Below are 17,692 nucleotides of genomic sequence, written 5' to 3' on the forward strand. Positions count from 1 at the left end.
TCACACAAACCTGCAATAAAAGCCGTCCCAGTGAACACATCTGGTGCTTGTGTATCTCACTGAACATCACAAGAACAACTACTGACACCTAGTGGCCAGTGTAGAATACAACATATCATTTGCAGCGTCTTCGAATGAGTCTTATGAATGCTCTAGATTTGTATTTTAGTTCATTTCGCCATTGCTATGCTTGAAAATGCTTCATTTATGCAAAAATCGATGGCTAAGTCAATATCATCATGCTCTGCTGTTAAATAAGGTTTGAAAAACACGAGATCATGTCGCACAATTTTATGACACAAAGCGAAACGCTTCGGCGTGCATTAGCGCCGCCGTGGAAGCGTGCAGCCTGCAGCCCAGCGTTTCTCTAACGGGAGTCCAAGTCATGATAGCGATAGTGCTAAGACGACAGAGTTTGGACCCACTCTTACTCTTCCTTTGTTTGGTAACGCTTGGACTTCCCCGTGAAATCGTAAACTGGGGTGTACATTTCTATTTCGTCGTAGAGTTCAGCCATTTTCATGATTTATAAGCAGATCAAATCAAATCGTGATGAGCCATTTTAAAACCTTATGAATATAAATCGAATCGATTTATGATTTCCATGTTAAAGGAATCACGGAACTGGACAATAAAAATAGAATCTACTTTTAAATTCAGAATCATACAGAAATTGACATATTGTGAATGAAATGCTGTCATTGTGAGGAGAAGGAACATTTGTGTGGGGAAGTATTTCTCCGGCGGACCGCTCAGTCATGGCGGAATCTCATCACAAACACTAACCCGCCCCGCCAGCAAAACACCAGCAAAAATGGGCAAAAACTTTGAAACTCGCCGCTTACGGAACGTGAATGGAAGCTAGCTGGGTTAGCTTAGTTTAATAAAGCATGCTAGTGCGGCTGTGCATGTGCTACGCCGGCTGTATGAGCGTGTTTACGCCGTGTTGTTTTACCGCTTGTTAAGGTAAACAAGTGTTTCACGATGCTCGCTGACGTTGTGCAAGTTCCGAGTGCGATAACGACGAGAGGCACGTTTATTCTTCCTCCCAGCTCATCATCAATGTCAACAGACATTCTCAACACACTTCCAGCCTTCAAAATAAGAGTGCTGTTCATTACACACACACACACACACACACACACACACACACACACACACACACACACACACACACACACACACACACACACACACACACACACACAGCATTTGCATGCTCTGCTAAATTAAGCTAACCCCGCTAGCTTGCATTCACGCTCCGTAAAAAAAGAGGATTTTCAAGGTTTTTTCGCCAACTTTTGCCAGTTTTTCAGGTCGCCGTTCCTGTATGTTTAGTTCGGAACGAGGTGGGTTAGTGTTTGTGATGTGATCGCGTTTGTGATGTGATTTCGCCACGATTGAGCGGTCCGCCGGGGAAATACTTCCCCACACAAACGTTCCTTCTCCTCACGATGACGGCATTTCACTCACGTTAGGTCAATTTCCGCATTAAACAGTAGATTACATTTTTCTTGGCCAATTCCACGATTCCATCCATCATTCCCTTAACGCCGAAATCTTGGGCCCTGTTTCTATCACTACAGCAAACAAGAAGGGGCTCATGGCCGATCCTTCATGCAGTCCAACCTGCGCCTGGAACCTCTGTGACACCTACAGCACACCTCACTGCTGTCCTGCTTCAATCATACATACTGTATCCTGTACAACCCTAAAATGTTTTTCTCTTTCACCCCAGATTTCCCCATTGTCATTACTCTATCGTACGTTTTTTCTAAACCCACAAAGACACTATGCAACTCCTTCTGACCTTCACTGTACTTCCATCAGGACTCAGGGTTTCCGCGAGATGTAACTGATCGTGGCGGTGCGCCGCAACAAAATAAAAGCTGCCACACCTGAAAAATGCGTGTGCTTTTAAAAGTTGAAAACAATTTTAAGTCTTATATTGTATTAATTGATATTTTTCTGTATAGATACATACATAGATTATTATTTATGCACATATTGACCACAATTAGTCTGAAAACAATTTCAGACATCATAAAAATGTTTCACTTATTTTGATAAGCATGCACCGGAATTGCCTGTCAGCACTTGCGCATTTTGTGACCAGATACGCGACGCGTCTTTAGTAGACTTTCACTTTGTTTCTGATTATGGGGGGAATGAACGATAGCCCGTGACATGTGTAGTCAATAGACGACAGCTTGTCACATGCCAAGCCAATCTATGCCAGCGTGTGTGCTCACACTTTTTTTTTTTTACACAACATGCCTGGCTGGCGGCATCTAGCTAGCTCGGAGCTACTCGTGGCTATTACGTTCATCGGATACATCAATCATCATCATCACAACTTAGTTTTGTTTTTTTAAAGAGTCACTTAACTCTTGCTCTCTTGTTATCATTAGAATAATACGTACGGCTTGTCTCCAAAACACAAGTTGTGCGTTTTAGTTGTTCAACAGAAACATGTAGTGTGTACAGCTTTAGACAGTGACACTATCGCAGGGGTCTCCAACAGTTAGCTCGTAAGATAGCATAATATTTGCTTCATCTTAGTATTTTAGTATTTCTCTGCAATTAAATTAACGGTTTTGCAATGTCATTGGTTGATGTTCTTCTAGTTGTTAAATAAATAAGTTAATAAGTCATAAAAAGTTGCCATTTGTCATTAAAAAAAATTGCAGATGCAGTGGTTCCACCACCACATCTCCTTATCATCTTTCCCGTCTCCAAGACACACCTAGCACCTTCTACCACCTTCCTCCCTACTTCCCCAATCACTCGTCACGTTTGCCCAATCAACTAGCAGATCCGCACTACCACCACGAACCTGCGCCAACTTCTTCCTGAGGTCCTCGCAGCAGCTCTCGGCCCTCAACTTCCACCATTTGGTCCTCCGTTCCGTCCTTGTTCTTTTACTTTTTTTTGCAAAACAAGCGTCATTCTACATACTATCACTCCATGCTTTTTATGTGTTAGCGCTTGACAATTGCTTGCCAATTTCTTTCAGGTTACATCTTCTGCACAGAATGTAGTCGACCTGCGTGCTCCTGCCTCCTCCTGGCTGGTTCAACTACCGTGTACTACTAACTAACAAAATGCATCTCTTTTTTAACGATTGTTAGCCACCGGAAGAAAGCTTTACTGTCATTGCAGTCAAGAAATAGAACTAATTTACCACGACAACTGTTAAGACTATAAAACATATCAAACCATATGAAGCAAACCGAACAACAATGTCAACAAACTGTTATTTCGAAAACACTTTATTACCACCCATTCTCCTGATGCCTCTGGCAAAAGTCACAAGTGGATGTGCAAGCAAAGGCCAGTTTCGGTTTCGACTTCGATTAAGTCGACAACCGCTCATGTCGACGTCTGTCAGCCAGTCCGAGGGGCGTCTACATAAACGGGGCTAACTTCCTTTTAAACTGTGAGAATCGAGACGATTAAAAAGTGAGCCACACTGACCATTTAGGACACAACGCTCCTCTGCATTGCTTGTCTGTCATTGGAGTTACAGCCACACATTTTATTGCATTTAGGCTTAATTTACTATTTTGACACTTGTATGTGAGGTATTAAAACACTCCTTGTACGGGCAAGAGGTACTTATGATCTCTCTGCAACGATTTTCAAAATATCAATGCACGTGTCATCATCTATGTCGTTACATTGTTATTAAATGGGTGCAATTTCACTTCATTTGGGGAATTCATCATTTGAAAGTAAACACGACGTTGCTTTGGAGACCTAACTAGTAGTTAAACCAAGAGGAACGTAATACTGCAGTAGCGTAGGCTTAACACTGGTAAACAATCCGAGGAAGCGATTAATAATCAACTTCCTGAAAGAGAAAACTTAGTGGTACTTACATTTCTTCAAACACTTGATCCACTGTCTCACTATCATGCTGTGGTACTTCTTGTAGTCGATACACCACGTTGACAATCCTTGAATGGAATCCATTGTGTTTGTCACATTGAGTAACTTTCTGTCCAGCACAGCCTCAAATGAGGCACCCGAATCGCTCCCTCTACCCGTTGCCATGTCTTAAAATCCTCGCTTTACGTTGTGACCTCGCTAAAACACACCAGAAACTAAGCTATGGCTAGCACTAGCTTAGCCTGCTAGCTCACCGTAGCACAGACTCGGTTGCAATAAGCAACCATTGTGATGTTACAAAGCCATAAATATTGACTAGGCTACGCTCTGTATTTCAGATTAATTAGCTTCTGTGCAAAAGCAATGGACGTGTGTATTTTATGAATTAAAATGTAGCGTGCTGAGATAAGAAGACTGTGTCGCAGTAGTACTGGAAATTCAAACTACCAGAGTTCCTACTCGGAAAAAAGTAACTGGAACACCCGAAAGGCGGATATCCGTCTCGGGTAGAGCAACATTCAAGATGGCTACCAAACATAGCAAGTTCGTGTTTTAAACCTTCGTTCAACGTTGAAGTATCGTAAAAGTCACAGCACTAAACAAAACAGACCAGAGTACACATTAATGTCATGGTTTGTATTCTATGTCATAAACTAATATGTAAAGAGGTATTATTAGGCGCTATTCCTCGCAATGTGAAACCCTTGTAGTCCACCCTTTCTTATAGTCAAGTGTGTTCTTTCAGACATCTTTCATGTCTGTGACGTGATTAGCACGTGTACTCCTTTTAAGAGTATTTTGATCACATAGTATATATACACCACCATCTTCAAAACAGCTCAAAAGTTGACCAAATATGTTTTCTGTAATATTCATTCCATTCCCTGTTAGGATATAGACAACTACTACAGTTAACAATCTTAAAATCATATTAAATGCAGTACCATAAAGCAGATCTACGGAAGTAGACTTACTGTCAGTTGTTAAAATCAACGATCAAGTTTGGTTTAATTAAAGCGCTATTGTGAGGGTGTATGTTTGGGGTGGGAGGATCCAAATGTCGATCGAGACAGAGTAGTAGCATTATCGATTAGATCGGTACTTTTTAGTTCTCCTGTTGTGTTTATGTATCGTTAAATTGCTCATAAATACGTTTGATAAAAATATATGTTTGATGTCTACTTCATTCTGATAAATCATTAAATGAGCATGTTACATTTTCAAGTAAAAAGTAGCCGTTCCCTTTATTGGTTTAGTATCGGATCGATACAGAAGTCTGCAGTGTAGCCCACAAGTATGGCTAAGTACAACTTTTTGCCGCCATCTAGTACTATGGCAGCCGATTGATAAGCATTTTATTTAAATTGTTGGTTTCGATAAATGAAGTAGTGCAATCCATCCCCTTCCAATATCACACATTGTAGGTTAATTAGTAGAAGTTTCGGGGGAAAAAACATCAGAATTTTCCACTTGGCATGGACAACATTTGATTTCACAGGTGGTGGGACACAACTGGCTGGAATTAGCACGGGCACACAGGGACAGACTAAAATTAAAATTTAACCTGAATATTAAACATCCGTCCAGCTGACATGGCGCAGGGCAAGAAACACCTTACATGTTAACAATTTAAAGTGGAAGAACAACACGGACTCCGGTCAACAAACAAACACCATAATGCAAGTCCAGCGTCTCATGGAGTGACAGCGGGTACGGCCAATCACACATTAGCCAAAGGAAACGGCTGAGCCAATCGTTGAGTTCATGGGAAAAGGGGTGCAGCTTGAGCGGCCGCTTTCCGCTTGGTCCTAGTGCGTGATATATCTTCTAACACAGCCTGACTGTATTAAGTTCTACAGGGACCCAAAACTGCCTTTTGAAAAACAACGCTCCTCTGGATTGGTGTTTTTCATGTCTCCTTTGTTGTTATCATACAGGAGATTTTCACATACTGCATTGAGGACGTCCCACGCCACCCTGTACCCGAGACCTTGTTGCTACTCCAAGTCCTTTTTTTCTGGATCTGCCACTAATCAACACATATAAGACATATACAGACAAATGGATTTAATCAGTAAGTTCGGATGACGTCATGGAGAATATGCTACAGAATTTAAAAAGAGGTGGTAACTACGCAAGCATGTCCTTTTTCGGAGCACCCTCTAGTGGTTAACTGATGGTATTGCCCACTGATCCATAGTAATTAAGTTTTTGACTAACTGTACAATATACAGTAATACATCATTTGATGACACAATGATGGCTCCATTGACAATATTTTGTATTTCAGTGAGGATCCCCACAATCGTTATGAGCTTTGATGAGTGAAACGTACATGTCATATTTACTGCAACAAATAACCTTTCGTACTTTGTTAAAGGAGCAGGAGGCAAAACATCAACGTTGCCAAGTTTAAGCGTTTCATACCAGAGTTGGTCCCATAAAATGGAGCATTTGTGAGGTGATAAAGATGAAAAATAGTCCCGACTTTGACACTAACAATGAGCTTCATTTCTTCCCAACTTCAATAATCATTTTATCACATTCCAAGCCAGGGATCAGTTCTGTTTGTCCTGGAGATGAAGGCGATTTTCCTGGCCATTTCAGTGTTGTAGATCCGCTTGCAGTTCTCGTAGCTCTTCCGTTGTCGCTCCCTGCAGGGCTTCTCGAAGTACCGCTTGCGCTTCACCGTCTCAATGATCCCATCCTGGGTCAGGACCCTGAAATATATGGATATGTTCCGTCAACTCCAGAAGCAGTGTCAATAATTGTAACTTATCTCGACTCATATATGTTATTTAGACACCTATAATAGGGCCATTATAAAGAGACAATGTTATAAAACTACAAAAAAAACATTCGGAATTGTGCATTTTACTCTAGCGCGGCATACGAGGACACCACTGTGCCTGCGCAGTTGTGACCTTCGCACGGAAGGTTGCCTTAGCAAACGTTAGCTTGCAACCGCTGCCTGATCTGACGTAAAAACATCAATAAAATATTAATAAGTAAAGTTTTACTTGTTCAGCTGTTTGTACGCCGCATCGACGTTGCCGTCTTGGACCATCACAGTCCGAGCCACAAAGCGAAGATGTCTCGCCATGGTGCCCCGTTTGCAGGCGAAAATAGTGTCCGTGTGAAAACACGGTAGTGTGAATAGTTCCGAATGTACTGCAACTCTCCGTGTAATGCACAAGCACCAGACGTGATCGCCGGAACAACAGTCTTTTAATAGCAGGATAGAAGGTTCCAAAAGGCACAATAATCCCCCAAACAGGTTTTTGTTTTTGGGCAGTGACCCACAACAATCTACTCCGCTCTGACTAACTCCTTACGTCACGTCCTGTCCACAATACCCCGCGCACCAGCCCGGAACATATTATTTTGATCACCAGTTCCACACATGAACACGATTTTTATTTCGTAAATGTAACACATGTTTAATTAATTATTACCTTGTATTGTTTCATTTGTATATAGAGGGGTTTGAATGACACGTGGCTGAGCGCTGAGACTTTTTAGGTTCCTATAATAGGAATCGCACCAATCAAATCTAACATCGAATAGATACGCTTCCTATTTGTTGTTCTCTTGTTTTTTCTTTTTCTTTTTATCATTCCTGACCTTCTTTGACCTTTCAGTTTAAGATGCTGGATTGTAACCACTGAAAAAAAGAACAGAAAATTATAATTATTTGAATTTGGAGTGTTGTATTGGACTGTTTACAATACTGATATGGATTTACTGTACATCGCCCCAAAGACACGAATATGTTTTGTTTAGAATTTGGCGCTATTATAGCACCATCTAGTGTTCGTTAGCGCTTTTTGTAATTTATATCTGAACAGGCAATGCATTTAGCAGAGATTTCTTTCCCCGCATCTGGTATCCAAATGTCTCACCTCGCTGACGGAGGGTGCAGCTTGGCCCGACTTGTATTGGCTGGAACAGTTGTACATCCAGCGAGCAGTCAGCCAATAGAAAAGAGGAGCAAATGCGAGTAGAGGAGGAGTAAACTTTAGAGACCGACACACACACACACACACACACACAGAAACGGATCGACGAGATGGAGACCCAAATCCCCGACTTCTCTGGAAAATGGAAAATGAAGTCATCGGAAAATTTTGAGGAACTTTTAAAAGCTCTGGGTGAGTAGCAAACCTGTTAAAAATTCAACTCAGTATGGCGCTTTCAATGTGTACCCTTATAATAATACCTGTCGCTACATGGGGCAACTCTATTAGTGTGCTTCAAATGGACAATTATTACTCATAACCTTGTCATATTTTCGAGAAGAAATTACCGAAGAAATGTGCTGTGTTGATGAAACATATTACTGTTTTTTTACGTTTTGAAAACTATCATATCCCTTATAATTTTGTGGATACACAATTAGTTGCACCATTGGAACTTGTTAAGTAGTCAAAATAATTCTAAACAAGTATGCATTTACAGTAGAATAATGGACATACTGTACCTGTTTAGAGGATGACCTTTCTTTTTGCCTAAAGCATGTTGCAATTAATGTCAGTACTTTTACGTATGTTGTTCTTCAGCATTTACTTTCTTTGTTAATGAACTGTACAGTGGTTGGTTAGCATCATTAGTCTGTTCCGGAAGGTCTGACTCTAACCGAAACACACTCTAACTGAATCCATTTTTCCAATAAAAAAAATCAAGTAAATCCAAATAATCCATTCCAAAAAGGCAAAAATGCACCTTCGAGTCATCAAAACATTTATTTAAAGATTTAACATTAATATTTAGAACTAATACGGACCTGATCCGAATCTTAAGACCAGTTGAAAAATTGCTAGAATTTGCATTTTGCACATTTGGATCTTTATCAGGTTTTAAGTTAAGCTACAATATGCAAAAGCAAGAAGGGGGAGTGAGACAAAAAACATTTTGAACTTGTAATTTAACAAAAAACAAAACAATTGAAATAGGCTGTTTATCATCTGAACAAAAGTTTAAGACCACAGGCTATAAAAAACAAAATCTGCTCAAAATGTTCATTTTCTGTCAGGCATTCACACTGTCATGCCCCCCTGATGTCTAAAGCTAAGAAGCTTTCTCTTTTTGAACGTGGTCGGATTGTCGGGCTGCATAAGCAAGGCCTCTCGCAGCGTGCCGTTGCTGCTGAGGTTGGGCGCAGTAAGACAGTCATTCTACATTTTTTGAAAGATCCTGAGCATTATGGAACAAAAAAGTCAAGTGGTGCTGAGCCGGAGGATCCGATTGGCTGTCCATCAAGACACAGGGCGGTCTTCCACCCACATTAAGGCCTTACTGGTGCCGACTGCAGCGCAATAACCATCAGACAGCATCTGCGGGAAAAGGGTTTAACAAACAAAAAACGAATTCAAAGGCCTTGTCTTCTTCAACGTCACAAAACTGCCCGCTTAAACTTTGCCAGGGAGCATCAAACATGGGACATTGAAAGGTGGAAAAAAGTTTTATTCTCTGATGAGAAAAAATGTAACCTCGACGGTCCAGATGGCTTCCAACGTTACTGGCATGACAAGGAGATCCCACCTGAGATGTTTTCTAGTGTTGGGTTCGAATCTCCACTTGGGCATCTCTGTGTGGCGTTTGCATGTTCTTCCCGTGCATGCGTGGGTTTACTCCAGGTACTCCAGTTTGCATATTAAACATGCATTAATATAGCGACTCTAAATTGTCCATAGGTATGAATGTGATTATGAATGGTTGTTTGTCTATATGTGCCCTGCGATTGGCCGGCGACCAGTCCAGGGTGTACCCCGCCTCTCACCCGAAGTCAGCTGGGATAGGCTCCAGCATACCCCACGACCCTAATGAGGATAAGTGGCATAGAAAATAGATTTGTATTTAAGATTTACATTTACACAGGACATGTTGGAGAGACAATGTCTGAACAATGTCGGGACGCCTCGGGATCCGCCGGGTGGAGCTGGGCTTCCCTGCTTGCTACCCTCATGACCTGACCAGAAAATTAGATGGATTTATATGTAGCATTTGTATATAAGTTTTATATTTATATTTATTTTTACTATTTATATTTAGCATGTATAAATAGATTAAAATGTATTCTTTAACATTTATATTTAGAATTAATCGTTATTTGTATTTATATTTTACATTTATTTGTAGATCTAACATTTATTTTTACCATTTGTGTTTAATATTTAGACTTAAATTTAACATTCAAATGTCGATTTAGCATTTAAATTTAGATTAAACATTTAGATATTAAAAAAAAAATCTGTTAAATGTGAGAAAGGCGAGCTAAATGTGAGAATAGTGAGCTAAATATTCAAAATATATAATATATATAAAATATATATATAAAAAAAATCGATTGACATTTTACATTTGGCACCTGATATAAACATGTATTTAACATCCATCCATTTTTTCATAGCACTAGGGTTGCGGGTATGCAGGAGCCTATCCCAGCCGACTTTGGGTGAGAGGTGATGTTGCTCTAAACTTGCTCCATATGACCTTGACATGAGTTTTTTTGGGGGGGGGGTCAAATTGGGACAATTTAGTGCATTTGGCCCCAAAAATCCCGCTCTTATCAAATTACAGGTCATGTTAAATGCTCCTGTTTTTAAGTACTTGTGCGGTAAGGCTGCACAAGGGAGGTCAGGAGGGGGATAAACATCCATTAAAAATCAGAAGACAAACAAGCTGTGGAGACATGCTAGATTGGACTCATCTGAAGCAGGGTACTCCTCATGCGGATGTAATTAGAGCCAGTTTTAAACGGAACTAAGCCTCAACGTGGGCCCCAGCAGCAGTCGGCAGCTATGAGACAGGCGTCCCTGCATGGCCCGGGGTCTCCCCGACCCCCAGCTAATGCAGCACATGTGTGCTTCTTCCCTACACAAGCTGTAGCAAGCACTGACGTTCTGTTCTGAAGGACCTTTTTCGGTGAAAGTTGGAAAATGTGTTGTACTGTCATGTACAACATGTACCAGAAAACATCAGGGTGGGAGACGCCCACTCTACGACCTGAGCCATGAGTGTTACGTCATGTTAAATTTAAGATGAATGTGACATTGAAATTGTCCATTCATTTTCAATGGGGAAAATGGCACAGAAAATATAGAATTATGGAAAATGTGGGAATTTTTTTTCGAAAAATCCTGATACACTAGATAGCCTACGCTTCCTGAATGAGCTCAACATTTTGATGTTGGAATGGTTCGAAATGTGGCAGTGGTTCATGGGCAGAAAAAACGCCGGAAATTGAGACGTTGAAATGTAAAAATGGATATTTATTGTTGAAAAATTACACAAGGACCGAGGATCGAACCAGCAACCTGTGGGTTGGGAGATGACCAATCCACCACCTGGTCCGTGTTACCCTGCAGAATACGTGGAATGTTACTCGAACGGAAAATGTAAAATGGTTTTTCTCCAGAGGGGCGCATTTTGAATAATTACACCGGGATCTAGGATCGAACCAGCAGCAATGGGAAAACAACCATTCTACCTACTGAGCCATGCCATCTTGTAGAAGAGGGGTGTCCAAAGTGCGGCCCGGGGGGCCATTCGCGGTACGCGGCACGTTGTAAAAAAATAATTGAACACGAAAACTACAAAAAAAGTTGTAATCTAACAAAAAAGTAGTAATTTTACCAGAATAGTGTCGTAATATGAGTAAAGATAACATCATTTTAGTAACATAAAGTTGAAATATTAAAGGAAGTTGTTTTTTTTTTTCAAGTTGTAATATTTTGAAGAACACAAAACAACAATTTAAGTTGTCATTTTTGGAAAATTAGGTTGCAGTGTTAAAAGAACAAAGTCAAAATATTGTGGCAGTAAAATCCAAATTAAAAAAAGAAAATTTACAATAGGAAAGTTGAAATCATTGGAAAATTAAAAAAAACAACAGGAGAAATATAAAAAAACAGCTGCAATGTTATGAGAATAAAGTCAAAATATTAAGAAAAAGAAGTCGTATTCTAACGAGAAAAAAAAGAGACTATTACGAGACTAAACTCGTAATATTATGAGGAAAAATGAGGTCTTTTTAGTAGCGCAGAGTTTCAATTTTTAAAGCAAAATATGTTTTTTTAGAGTCATACTATTATGAGAATCAAAACAAAATAAAGTTCTAATTTTTTGAATATTAGGGGGAAAAAATAATAACATTATTGGTTTGGTTTGGTTGAATTTTATTTGAACATTCATGAAGGTTACAACGGAATACATCTCACGAACCATCATTTCACAGTTCCACATGTCCATTATGGGAATAAAGCCAATATATCATGACAATAAAGAGAATTTAAGAACATTATTTAAGAAGAAATGTGAAATAGCGGTATATAAAATCAACAACAGCAAATTTTTATTTTTATTTTTATTTTTATTTTTATTTTTATTTTTATTTTTATTTTTATTTTTATTTTTTAGCTCATATTGTAATGTATGAGTCACCATAGTCCATGTTAAAATGATTTCTAAAATAAACACATGATCAAATAATAAAGTAAAATATTTAATAAATGGAAATAAAATATTTGGCTGGATACAAAAGCTACCAATTTGTCACTTCTTTGTTACTTTGTGCTCAGGTGTGAATGTGTTTGTGAGGAAAATTGCTGTGGCGGCGGCGTCCAGTCCTGCAGTGGAAATCACCCAGCAGGGAGCCAGTCTGTCCATCAAAACGTCCACCAGCATCCGCACCACCCACGTCTCCTTCACTGTGGGTCATTCTTTCAATGAGACCACAGTGGATGGATGTCCCTGCACGGTATTTAACATTCAGCATCATGAATGCACGCACACCACACTGTGGAAGGCCAGGCAGCAAAGCCAGCAGAGAGAGAAGAAACATATGGAAGTCATTGTAGTGGAACTGTGCTATTGCAAGCACTTCATTTTCATACTGGGAGGGGAAGGATGTAGCTCAGGGGTGTGAAAACTTTTTCCACAAATCCCATCCAATACGTTAAGAAGATACAGTGGTGTGAAAAAGTGTTGGCCCCCTTCCTTTTCTTTTTTGCATGTTTGTCACACGGAAATGTATCAGATCATCAAACAAATTTAAATATTAGTCAATGACAACAGAACAGAAGACAAAATGCAGTTTTTAAATGAAACTTTTTATTACTAAGGGAGAAAAAAACTTACATGGCCCTGTGTGAAAAAGGGGTTGCCCCCGAAACCTAATACCACTCATCTTTGCAGAATTGTTGTCATTCAGCCACATTGGAGGGTTTTCCAGCATGAAGCGCCTTTTTAAGGTCATGCCACAGCATCTCAAAAGGATTCAGGTCAGGACTTTGACTAGGCCACTCCAAAGCCTTCATTTAGTTTTTCTTCAGCCATTCAGAGGTGGACTTGCTGGTGTGTTTTGGATCATTGTCCTGCTGCAGAACCCAAGTTGGTTTCAGCTTGAGGTCACCAACAGATGGCCGGACTTTCTCCCTCAGGATTTTTTGGTAGACATCAGAATTCATGGTTCCATTTATCACAGCAAGTCTTCCAGGTCCTGAAGCAGCAAAACAGCCCCAGACCATCACACTACCACCACCATATTTTACTGTTGGTATGATGTTCTTTTTCTGAAATGGGGCGTTACTTTTACGCCAGATGTAATGGGACACACACCTTCCAACAAGTTCAACTTTTGTCTCATCAGACCACAGAGTATTTTCCCAAAGGTCTTGGGGGTCATCAAGATGCTTTCTGGCAAAATTGAGGTTTGTTCAGCAGTGGTTTTTGACTTGGAAATCTGCCATGCAGGCCGTTTTTTCCAGTGTCTTCCTTATGGTGGAGTATATTGAAATTAGTTTGATGATCTGAAACATTTAAGTGTGACAAACATGCAAAAAAATAAGAAATCCGGAAGGGGGCCAACACTTTTTCACACCACTGTAAATACATTTAAAGAAAGAAATAGCCTGCGTGTTAACTTCGCATTTTTAGCATCAACATTTCAGCTTTTTCTCCTTACATGACGCCTTACACACTCAAAGCAGGAAGAGTGCAAGATATACTGTAATGATTGCAGTATGTTCACATGTTGGCGCCTTCTAGGCAGCTGTAAGAATTCGCTGCACTCAGTCCCTCAGCTCCTTTAAGCGTATTAATTGTATTTTTAGAATGTGCTGTGGGCCAAAAATGGCCCCCGGGCTGCACTTTGGATACCCCTGATGTAACCTATGACAGGAAACATGCTGTAAACTGCAATACGGAGCATTTGTTGTCAAGAAACCTAAAGCACTTTCATGATTTCTGTCTTTTCTGAAGAGTTTTCCAACTTGGGAATCAGAGCGTAAGATCAGCTGTGTGCAGACTTTACAGAAAGGTGAGGGACCAAAAACCGCATGGACCCGAGAGCTGACGAATGATGGAGAACTGATCTTGGTAAATAACGATGACGCTCTCGAATGCTGACGGTCGTACTTTGGGTTCAACTCTTTCGCTTTCTTTTTCCAGACAATGACAGCAGGAGACGTCATCTGCACCAGAGTTTATGAAAGGGAATGAGAACAAGGCTGTCATACATCACGCGTGCTTCATATTTACTTGCTTTAGTCTCTTTGAACGCACCAATAGTGGGTGTGGAAAAATGCTTCAATTGACCTTATGTTCCTTATATGAGTTGGTGACACACATTGAATTCATCAATCAGGAGTGCAGCACAGGGGCCATTTGCGGCCCGTGGCTGTTTTCTTGTTGGCCCGCGGCACATTCTAAAAATAGAATTTTTAAAAGTCAAAATATTATGGGAATAAAGTTGTAATATTAAAGGGATAGTTCTGATTTTTTGACATGAAGTTGTATGACATCCCCATCAGCAGTGTAGTACAATAACAGCGATTTACCCCCCACTTGGTCTCCTAAGTCCACTTCTGGTCAGATTTCCGTGATGAAGAACGTAGTTCCACTTAGTTGCTGGGGACAATTAAGGAAAGACTTTGGTTTCTCAAAACAATATGCGAAGAAAAGATTAACACATTTGCTTTCTCCAAAAAATCGGTGCGGTTAATGCGCACAGTGCTGACATGAATGTTCTAGCTGGCTCTCGTCAGTGAACGTGCAAGAGTCGTCACCTCCAGTGTATTTGGTCTATGGCTATGCAACTTCTGATCCCCTTTATGTCTCACAAGGACAATAGCCACTCTGAAGTCCACGTTATTGTGTGAGGAAAACCTAGACATTTTACTGGGTGGATGGAAAGTTCCCCTGTGTTTGTTCTGTTAGAAAAATTGCCACGCACATATTGGTTCAATCTAGATGACGCCCTTGACTAAAGGTTGATATTCTCAAAGGAGAAATCGAAACCATTCACTCTCTCCTTGTTAGCTGAACGGGCCGGTTCATTCCTCCTTCAGTGATGTAATGGGGCCTTGTGGTGGAGTACAGGCTTTGGAATGCTGTGGTTTTAAGGCCTGGAGGCACTCAAATGCAACATTTGATACGAGGCAATCATGGTTGTTCAAGGAAAGTAGCCTCAAGCAGATGTAAGCACAAAAGGTCATAGAGGTGCAAGTAGACCAAGGTGAACCAAAATCATCCTTAATATGGTTCATTACTCAACTCAATGGTTGCATTGAGCACTAAATGGATGTAAGAAGTGTGTCACCAGGCCATTATGCCAAGAGGAAATGAAAATCAGAGACAGTTTAAAGTTGCTCCCTTTTTACGGTTCTCACAATTCCTTCAATGTTCAGTCGTTCAGAAAAACACTTGTGAGGTCATATATTAAGGTTGGACCTGCTGACATACAAGCTCCATTTGAGTATGATTGATGGGGTTGAGATCAGGGCTTTCATGACTAATCTAAGCAGAAAGGACAGAAAAGCTGGAAGCCTTTAATCGTCCAAAACGGTCTTGGAATGCTGATTAATTGATTAAGCGATGTGCCGTCGTCCCTCGCAATATCGTGGTTTGATTATCGTGATTCCCATGTCATGTTTCTTCAAACTTTTATGAATTAATAAATTATCGCTGTTTCTTGGCAGTGATCCGCAACCCCCGTGTGTCATTTGGTACCAGGCCGCACAGAAAGAAAAAATAATTTCCATTATTTCTTGTTTTTAATTTTTATTTTGAAAAGTGGCCGGATTCTCTCTGTTACACCCGTCTCACTTGACGCATGTCCATTGTGCGTGTGCTAACTTTATCTCATGCCGCACTACTACTGTATTTTTACCATTTTTCTTTCACCTCATATTTGGTCTCAAATGCTGATACTATGTGGAAATGCATAAAGGTAAGTTTTGATGACTTATTGAGTGCTAATGTGCACATTTGTCTCAAGTTAATTCATGCTAGCGCACTTCCTTTTACCACACACGTCAAACATAACGTAATAACCTTTCTGGAAAAACTTTAATTTGATGTTATTCATGTCTTAGTTTTACACAAAACATAGTAAATAACACCGCGGGAGATTGGTGGGAACACAAGTCGGTCCGTAGGTCAAAAAAGGTCGGGGACCACTTCTATAGCGTTTTATTAGTCAAAAAATATTGAAAGACAAAGGTACTGTATATGTTGTATTATTTTTGAGACATGACATTAGATGACCGTCACACTGCAAGGAGGCAGCCATGGCATGTCCGACATGAGTGAAAAGAAGTTTGCCTCCCATTCCATGTGGAAGTGGTAAGATTTGGGTTTTTGGATTTCTTTGTTCTTCTTCCCTACTCTGTTTTAAACCGTTTCTTAAGTTTGGAATACAGTAAATAAATTGGAGGCTAGATAGTTAGCTCGCCAGCTTGATAATAGTTAAAGCCACGGCAGTAATCCCATAGCCTGCACATCACAGATGCGCAATGGGGTGAAAACAAAGAATAATAGGAGTGTAAATGTGACTATAGGGGTGTTATTTCATGTCTACAGGGCTCTAATAGTGTTAAAGATTGTATTTAGAAAGTCATTAACAAATTTTATATGCTCAAACTATGAAAATGTTCCATTCATTAATACAGAATCCTACTTCGAGGAAATTCTCTTATCGCGGTCGGGCCTGGAACCAATTAACCACGATAAACGAGGGATGGCTGTAGTACAGGTTTATCTATGAATCAAATAATTCATGCAATTGACATCATGGATTGCTGATTTGACTTATGAATATGGGATTCAGTTCCTACATACCAAGCTGTTATGTCGTTGCTATAAAGGCAAATCCACATTTTCTTCCATTTTCACTTCCAGAAGATGGACAGTGATTTAATCCATTAAGTGTAAATAGACAGCCTGTATACCTTGCAATGGTGCTTTTGCATTCTTATGCACATTTAATACGGTGAACAGATCAATCATGCTTACCGCTGCTTATTCACTGTTTTCACTGGTGATATTTCATAAGCAGTCGAGTTCATTGGATCTCTTGTGCTTGGCAGCTTCAAGATGCAAGAGTGGGTCTTTTCTTTAAGTTGTTTGCAAATTGCTTTCCCTGAAAGGCTGTGCTTTGTTTCAAAACGGAATTTTTTTCCTGTTGTGTATTCGGATTCATGATGTGTTAAAAAAAGTCTTGAACATGCGCTGGTGTCCTCCGGTCTTGTCAGTAGTGCTCAGCGAAAAGTATAGACCTCCAATGTCAATGTAGACAGTCTGGACCGGCCACTGCTACCCCTTTCTGAGGTGCCGGAAAGATTTCCAGAATCTCTTCTCAGCGATTGTAAATCATGCTCATCGGGCTCACCGCACTCCTCCTACACCCGAGCTTTTGCTTCGACTACCGCTGTGGCCACACACCATTTGGCCTGCCAGATGCTTCAGAAGTCCCACTAGGTAAGGTAAGACTCTGTTAGAAAAATGTGTTATATAGCATCAC

The 17,692-nt window shown here is 40.3% G+C and overlaps 3 protein-coding genes across 8 annotated transcripts in view; 1 reads left to right on the forward strand and 2 right to left on the reverse strand.

Annotated features, from left to right (window-relative positions):
* The window catches only part of rprd2a (regulation of nuclear pre-mRNA domain containing 2a), a 32,708-nt gene extending 28,267 nt beyond the window's left edge, over positions 1-4,441 (reverse strand). For all 6 annotated transcript variants that reach the window (XR_008567088.1, XR_008567089.1, XR_008567090.1 and 3 more), the window contains exon 1: positions 3,882-4,441. Coding sequence is in view for 1 of the 6 variants with exons in the window: in XM_054762835.1 (XP_054618810.1) it covers positions 3,882-4,056 (175 nt within the window). In the remaining 5 variants the exon portion in view is untranslated. The remainder of the gene's footprint in view (positions 1-3,881) is intronic.
* A 683-nt stretch (positions 4,442-5,124) lies between these two features.
* On the reverse strand, positions 5,125-7,078 carry mrps21 (mitochondrial ribosomal protein S21). Its single transcript, XM_054764058.1, has 2 exons — positions 6,912-7,078; positions 5,125-6,611 (listed from the first exon to the last, which is right to left on the reverse strand). Exons 1-2 carry the CDS (start codon positions 6,992-6,994, stop codon positions 6,431-6,433), a joined length of 264 nt encoding a protein of 87 aa, XP_054620033.1. The 5' UTR covers positions 6,995-7,078; the 3' UTR covers positions 5,125-6,430.
* An 818-nt stretch (positions 7,079-7,896) lies between these two features.
* Positions 7,897-15,879, forward strand: crabp2b (cellular retinoic acid binding protein 2, b). The gene is made up of 4 exons (XM_054764380.1): positions 7,897-8,042; positions 12,471-12,649; positions 14,152-14,268; positions 14,341-15,879. The coding sequence occupies exons 1-4, from the start codon at positions 7,961-7,963 to the stop codon at positions 14,389-14,391; spliced, it is 429 nt and encodes a 142-aa protein (XP_054620355.1). The 5' UTR covers positions 7,897-7,960; the 3' UTR covers positions 14,392-15,879.
* The last annotated feature ends 1,813 nt before the right edge of the window (positions 15,880-17,692 follow it).

Source organism: Dunckerocampus dactyliophorus, chromosome 20 (genome assembly GCF_027744805.1).
Source record: "Dunckerocampus dactyliophorus isolate RoL2022-P2 chromosome 20, RoL_Ddac_1.1, whole genome shotgun sequence".
Classification (NCBI taxonomy): Eukaryota; Metazoa; Chordata; class Actinopteri; order Syngnathiformes; family Syngnathidae; genus Dunckerocampus; species Dunckerocampus dactyliophorus.

What these genes read in the sequence shown, in the direction of transcription:
- mrps21 (XM_054764058.1), bottom strand. Translation starts at nt 6,994, where the DNA reads ATGGCGAGACATCTTCGCTTTGTGGCTCGGACTGTGATGGTCCAAGAC. An exon ending in GCGTACAAACAGCTGAACAA is followed by an intron (nt 6,612 to 6,911) that starts GTAAAACTTTAC and finishes CATATATTTCAG; the next exon opens with GGTCCTGACCCAGGATGGGA.
- crabp2b (XM_054764380.1), top strand. Translation starts at nt 7,961, where the DNA reads ATGGAGACCCAAATCCCCGACTTCTCTGGAAAATGGAAAATGAAGTCA. An exon ending in GGAACTTTTAAAAGCTCTGG is followed by an intron (nt 8,043 to 12,470) that starts GTGAGTAGCAAA and finishes CTTTGTGCTCAG; the next exon opens with GTGTGAATGTGTTTGTGAGG. An exon ending in TGGATGGATGTCCCTGCACG is followed by an intron (nt 12,650 to 14,151) that starts GTATTTAACATT and finishes TCTTTTCTGAAG; the next exon opens with AGTTTTCCAACTTGGGAATC.